The following is a 7,410-nucleotide window of genomic DNA, read 5'->3' on the forward strand; positions in this document are numbered from 1 at the left end:
TGATGGGGTGCAGTGGGTAGCTGCACAAACAATTTGGGGGTTGCTTGACATCTCTCTTTCCATGGAGGCGCAGGTCACAAAGGTAGCTTCAACAGGTGTTTCTCCAGCTATGCCAAGCAAAACTACTAGTGCCCTACTTGATCCATGTGATGGTCACCTCCAGGCTACGTAGGGCTTCCTTTAACCTTGATCTGGAAATTACAGAATGCGGCTGCCTAGGTCCTGACCAGGGTCCTATGGAGAGCCCACATTCAACCAGTCCTCCAATAGCTTAACTCAGTGGTCCCCAACCTCCAGTCCGGGTACTGGGACCGGTCCGGAGATCAGTCGGTACCTGGCCGCAGCTCCTCCTCCTCCCGGCTACTGCCACGGGGGTTGCCCTGCCACTCTGCCGCCGGCTCACCTTTGGTGCTTTCCAGTGGCTGCCATGGCTGGGGCTCACCCTCGGTGTGGCACTGCGCAGCTGCTGCTGGCAGCGCCCCCCCCAGCGGGCGGCGGGAAGTCAGGGGCACCAGTGGGAAAGCAACTGGAGCAGGGGCTTAGGCGGCAATGTCCCTCAGCAAAAGACTACCCTCCCCCCCGGGCCTCAGTAAAATTGTCAAGCGTTGACTGGTCCCTGGTGATAAAAAGGTTGGGGACCACTGGCTTAACTGGTTTCCAGTGGAGTTCCAGATCAGGTTTAAGGTGCTGGTCTTGACCTTTAGGATCTTTCGCATTCTAGGGCCTGCATGTTTGTGGGACTTTTAAGCAATCATGTCAGGTCTTCCTCTTGTCCTGCTGTCTTCAGCCTTTCCTAGCATTATTGTCTTTTCCAGTGATTCATAACGTGACCAAATATAATAGCTTCAGTTTAGCTTCTAATGAGAATTCAACCTTGATTTGATAATTTGCCTTTTTTGGTGGTCCATAGTACCTATAAATCTCTCCTCCAATTTCACATTTCAAATGAATCTACTTTGTTCTTGTCAGCTTTCTTCATTGTCCAACTTTCACACCCATATATAGTAATGGGGAAAACTACAGCATGCATTATCTTCCCCTTGGTAATCAGCAACACATCATTTCACTTAAGAACCTTTTAAATTTCCTTCATGGTTGTTCTTCCCAATCTCAGTCTCCTGATTTCCTGGGTGCACTCTCCCTTTTGGTTGATCATGGAGGCAAGGAACAGAAAATTTTAAACTATTTCCCATTTCTTCATCATCAACCTTAAAGTTGTGTAATTCCTTAGCAATCATTACTTTTATCTTTTTGATGTTCAGCTGTAATCCTGCTTTGGCACTTTCTCATTTAATACAGCTATTTGTTCAATAAGCTTCAAATTTCTTTCTACAAGGCATCCTACTTTAAGAACTACTGCCTACTCAGCCCACCATTCTAAAGTTAGCAAATTAAGGCAAATCAGGATCTTGGTAGCTTCAACTAATACCCAGAAAAGAAAAATGATGCCACATATGTTTGGCCAGTATCTCCTATGCAATATGAAACTCTACAGTTTTGAGTGTTTTGGGGATGAGACCAGAAACTCTGAAAAAACCAAGGATGCAGAAAGAAGTCTGAAAACATGACAGCAATGCTTCCTAAAGAGTGTGGGAAAGTAAAAAAAAAATACAAATTAAGTGAAATCTCAAAATCATTATTAGAATTCACACTGTATTAAGCCAAAAAATCTTAATCTCCTCTCATTGAGGGGCAGTTTATAGATATAAACATTCTTCCTTCAACATCATGTCAAATATTAAATGCAATATACTGTCTGGATGAAAATGACATAGAAATAGTTATCAGCCAGATCATATGCAAATATATGGTCTGACTCAACAGGACACAGAAATGGAGGCCAACTAGAGGCAAGCCTCTAGAGACAAATCTGAACATAGAGTTTAGAATGTGTGGGAAGGAACGGCTGACTCACTGGTGAACTCCTCCCCAGGGAGGCATAATTTAGGACAATAGTTCCCCCAAGAACTTGCAACTAATTTAATCAGTTTCCAGTCTCACTTACCCTGCAACCACTTAGCCTAATCAGACAATACTTAACACTGTTCTCCAAACCTGATAGCTTTCCCATCCAGTATGGAAAGTATCATCAAGAACCATTAGTGTCCATAATTCACCTTAAGTAAGTTTTAATGGCAAATATGTCAGCATAGCCTCAGGGAGTATTTTGCCCAGAGAATGTATGTGTTCTCAGCACACACAACTTGCATGTTGGCCCTCTCTTCCATGAAATGCTGGTTGTTTTGGTGTCTCTGTGAACCTCTTCTTGTCTAGATTGGTAAATATTGCCTTCCCCAAAAAATACGCTCTTACCTTCTCTTATTTTCTCTTACTCTGTGTATGTGTGTGTGTATGTGTTTCAATGTGTTTTGTGTGTATGCTGTGCCCCTTTATTCCCCCCAGTAAAAGCTTTTCTGGTCAAGCATCTGTCTGATTTGAGTTTCTCTAAATGAGGAAGGACAAGGTAATTAAATGGAACCTCTCTCCTCAATGAAGCAGATGTTGGAGAAAAGTAAGGAGAAAAGATTTCACCCCCCCCCCCCCGCTTTATTTTCTTTCTCAAGCCCTGCTCTCCACCCTTCCATGCATAGGTCATTTTTCTCAGGTGTTAGAAAGGGTAGCAGGAACACCAAGGGCTGTGGGCAAATTTGATGTCCTGTGCAGAGTAGTAGGCTACTGTGTACTGAAAAAGTGCACCCTTTATCCCCTCTTCCCTAATATTCTGAAGAAGCAGCACTTTGCTGAAGAAACAGCAACGTGCAATTACCTTTCACTTGCAGCACATTTATGAAAGTAGCTTCATAAAAATATCCTTCCAGGAGAGACAAGATTGCTCAATTCCCTGCTGGCTATGTGTGTGTGTGGTTAAGTTGCATTACATATGAAGCAGCCATTAGGGGAGGATCAGGCTAGCCTGGGCCATCATCAGATCTCAGAAGCGAATAGGTTTGGCCCTGGATAGTGTTTGGATAGGAGACCACCAAGGCAGGTCTGCCATGCAGAACCAGACAATGGCATGCATGTCATCATCTCTGAAGTAGCAAGCAAAGTGTATCCTGCTGTGAATGCACAGACTGCAGAACAAAAACAAACACCGGCTTCAGATATCAGACAAGTCTATTGTAGGGCAAACATCACACGTGAAGCGTCCCTCCTCCCTATATTTGCATTTTATAGGGTGATCTAACTACCAAACCTTTTTTAGAGCTGTCCTCCTGACTGAAGTTAGGATGCTTCCTCCCTCTAGTGGCATGATCAAGAAAGTTCACCTAATTGATTTCTCAATACAAATGATAGAAGATATTCCAAGATCGATCTGGTTTTATTGCTGTTCTGGTACTTTTTCCGGCTGCCGCCAGAAGCCGGACACTTTCTCCACTGCTTTTGTCCATGCTTCTTCAGCCTTCACAGTGATTTGAGCTGTAGTCTGTATCAGGAAGTTCCTGTAGGACACAGGCATCTATGTTAATGGAACAGGAGATAGGACATACATTTTCAGGCAGACATGGTTATAGCCATTGTTACTAGTTGTTCATAAAGCAGTGGGAAAGTAACAAGGGTTCTGGAATTACCCTCTATATTCTCTTCCCAGGAAGACAGATGCAAATGCAGAAAAAGCTAGAGTTAAAAAATAAGGTCAAGGCCAGTGGAGTAAGTATATATTACACAACTAAAAATTCCCTGTGCATTTCACCAAAAGGATTTTTCAGGAAAATCTGTTAGTACGTCGGTGTTCTTAAAAAATAATACAAGATCAGTGGCCAAAAACACTGATCAACAGAATTTAAAGTTGGATGTGATTAGAGAGACTGACTCTGTTAGTGCTTACACAGTTTTGGATCCTTCCCATTAGCACTAGAGGACATATTTCAAAACCATTTGTTGAGATAGTGAAGGCCTGACATAGTCAAATTTTGGAAATGCCTTCAAACTAACAAACACTAATTTTTGGTTTTTAAATCTTTTCTAGTTTCCTTACTAACAGTAAACACTGTGGCTTTTTGTTCACATGGGTCATGCAATCTGCTGATGTAGCCATTTCAGTGGTCAAAAGGTGCCCTCTTTTTTTCTCCAGAAGAAAATCTGGCACAAGCTGTCAGCTACCTGCTTCCATGATTGTTTGATGCTGCTGCTGACTACTAAGCGGCATCCACAGTATTTATTCTAAAGCAATAGAAATCCAGGTAGCAAGAATTACAAGACAGTTATTCTCTCAAAAAATGCTATACATCTCCTTTTCCTAATCTTCTCAAGCAAGGGAAGAACAGCAATGGAGGCAGTTCAAAAACATTTTTCTCCAATCAAATCCTGCACACTTTGTCTCGTTACCTTGAAGAAAGGTATCCCAAACATATACTTGGCTACTATAAAGTTCAAATCATACACTTATCCCTGTATTTCCTGATCCATGACCTTTCAGAGGTTTCACAAGGGAAGAAATTCTAGTTGTCGTCATACCTTGTATCAAGAATTAACGGTGTCTGAACAGCTTTTGCCAGTGCCTCTGCCGCTTTAGGGGACATTGTGTCCACAGCCTTATATACATAAAATGCAATTGCATCAGGCAAGATCAGCCAGTCACGACGGACATGTCTCTTTGAGATGGCCTTAGCACCAACTTCTGCAGATGACAAAAATAAAAAATAAACATGAATTATGTTCTACAATTTAGGTTTACAAGAAGATGCAATATTTCCCCAATATTCCAGCAGTATCCTGGAGACACACCTCTGTTAGGTTTTATCAGTTATGGCTGTCAGTATCCCTTGGCAAATGATAGGAGATTATGAGGCTGGTGCCTGGGGAGGATGCAATGTCACTTCCAGGTGATGCTCTAAGAATTTCTCCTAATCTCTATGGTTAAGACCACAGAGGCATACAGAAAATTCTAGAGCATCACTGTAGAGGCCATTGCTGGGCTATATTTTCTCCTGCTTCTCAGTTTCTTAAGATGGGCAAATGGCAAGACTAATCACAGGATAGGATGAAAGAATGACTTACCACCTGCATCACTAGTGAACTGCTAGAACTCCACATTAGGAAGCAGTTTGGCAATCTGGTGTTTAAATCTGTTCCTTTGCAGCACCAAATGCACTGTGCAAAATTTAGCAAAGCAAAACCGGGTTTATGCAAAGGCTAAGTAAACTACAGTTTGGGACCTCAGATTATATGGTGCCTGTAAATGCAAAAAACAAACAAAAACACCCATCCGACCCCCAGTGATTTTGTGATAAGGCTATATCCATGCAGTAATCACAATACCAGTGGCCATAGGTGCAGTCCATGCCTAGTTTATCAGTAACCAGACATAGTGATGACAGCAAATTGCACATTCCAGCGTTAATGCTGGGTCTTAAGTTTAGTGAGGGTGAGCATATGCTTAGCAAGCAAAGTGAACCTGAAGGTCGCCCTAAAGACCTTGGATCTTACCAGTCAGTGTACTGCCAAGGAGAAGAATCAGACAGACAGCAACTGCTTTGGACTGAAGCATGATTTCTAACACAGCCTCAATGCAGCTTGAATGATACAGTTTTTTAAGTCCTGGAAGAAGAAAGCATTAAATTAATGTGGAAAGAAAACAAATGTCAAATGCCACATTGGTACAGACCAATATGTATACATGTATCCTACACCTACCCCCCAGAGAATTAAACGTGGGAAGTATATATTTCTTCTTCAATTTAGTAAACACAAAAAGGTACCCAGTACTGGGACATATCTTCCAAACAAACCTGGCTAATATGTCATATATTGGGAATGTTTTAACACAAGAACTTGTTTTAATGTTTTAACACAAGAACGTCTTTGCTAGAACGTACTAAATTCTGATGCTCCAAAAATTACATTACATTACTGAAAAATAGAACTGTAAGACACGGAATATTTCCAAACTTTAAACATAACAGATTTTGAAATAGTTTTCACACATGAGACCCATTGTGGAGTAGCGGAGTGGACCTGAGAGATCTAGATTCAAACTTCCTTTCTGCCTGGGAAGCAAACTGGGCTACTTGGGCCAGTCACACACTTTCAGTCTAACCTACTCCACATGATTGAAGATAAAATGGAGAACAATATAAGCTGATGGGGACCCTCACAGGCAAAGAGAGCAGAGTAAAAATGCAATAAAATAAGTTCTTCAGTACCAATAAAGATGAAGATATGATTTTCCTGTGCCCACAACCATCTTTTAAAATTTCAGCTAGTTATATCTACTGTGCCTCTTTGTGTCTGAGGTAAAAAAGAAAACATTGGATACATTTTGAAAGAGCATAAAATGGAATGTTTATACCAATTAAAGGTAAAGGTAAAGGTAAAGGTATCCCCTGTGCAAGCACCGAGTCATGTCTGACCCATGGGGTGACGCCTTCTAGCGTTTTCATGGCAGACTCAATACGGGGTGGTTTGCCAGTGCCTTCCCCAGTCATTACCGTTTACCCCCCAGCAAGCTGGGTACTCATTTTACCGACCTCGGAAGGATGGAAGGCTGAGTCAACCTTGAGCCGGCTGCTGGGACTGAACTCCCAGCCTCATGAGCAAAGCTTTCAGACGGCTGCCTTACCACTCTGCGCCACAAGAGGCTCTTGTTTATACCAATTAACTTATAACAAATATCCACTAACAGGAATGGTTAAGGTGAACAGGTTCTCCTTGGCTTTCATTCTGTGTCATTTTGGAAACAATCCCAAAAGATACTCAGTAAAGAATATTTTTATAATTGCAGTTCTCAGACACTGTAGCACAGATCTCAGTGGGCGTCTGTGAAAATGGCACACACAGCTCTTAAGTCAGTGTAAAGATGCCCCCTGGCAGCACCTTGTTAATTTATTACATTTATATATTGCCCTCCCCCGAGGCTCAGGGGATTTAATATATACTACTCAGATATTTTCACACTTACCTCTCTTGTTGTGGCTGGTGATTCTGAAATACCCGCTGTGATGCAGACTAGATATAGAGACAGCCAAGAGGTCAAAGGTCCAACTGCTCTCAGTCTTCTTTCCCAATAGAAATGAGTCAGCTGAACAGCAATGGCGAGGGAGTGTTGAGGCCCCCCTCCCAATACCACTTGTTGATCACTGAACACACATTTCTTACTTCTTCATGCACTTTGGCTACGGTTTGATACCCCTGCTTATTCAATGCACACAGAAATGGATAATTTAAACATTAGCAATTGTGCAAGTGGAGCTACATGGCTTGGTAATCGCTATTTGCTTAGTGTGGTTTCGTGTAAACTCCTAAGGAATCAATCTAGACCCAGAAACGTAGTCTATCTCTGCTGTATGCTGAAGAAATCTGCACATTATCTTCTCCTATGACTCAGTTTTTAAGCATATCAGTATTTTTTGCTACAATTCAAGAAGCATGCTTTGTTATATGAGGCTAATTAAAAATGACAAAAAGGGC

General features: G+C 42.0%; 1 protein-coding gene across 1 annotated transcript; it reads right to left on the reverse strand.

The window, feature by feature from the left end:
- Positions 1–3,303: 3,303 nt before the first annotated feature.
- On the reverse strand, positions 3,304–7,060 carry LOC143839655 (apovitellenin-1-like). The gene is made up of 4 exons (XM_077341987.1): positions 6,902–7,060; positions 5,431–5,541; positions 4,459–4,621; positions 3,304–3,443 (listed from the first exon to the last, which is right to left on the reverse strand). Exons 2-4 carry the CDS (start codon positions 5,489–5,491, stop codon positions 3,323–3,325), a joined length of 345 nt encoding a protein of 114 aa, XP_077198102.1. The 5' UTR covers positions 5,492–5,541; positions 6,902–7,060; the 3' UTR covers positions 3,304–3,322.
- Between the last annotated feature and the right edge of the window lie 350 nt (positions 7,061–7,410).

This window comes from Paroedura picta, chromosome 6 (assembly GCF_049243985.1).
Source record: "Paroedura picta isolate Pp20150507F chromosome 6, Ppicta_v3.0, whole genome shotgun sequence".
NCBI lineage: Eukaryota > Metazoa > Chordata > Lepidosauria > Squamata > Gekkonidae > Paroedura > Paroedura picta.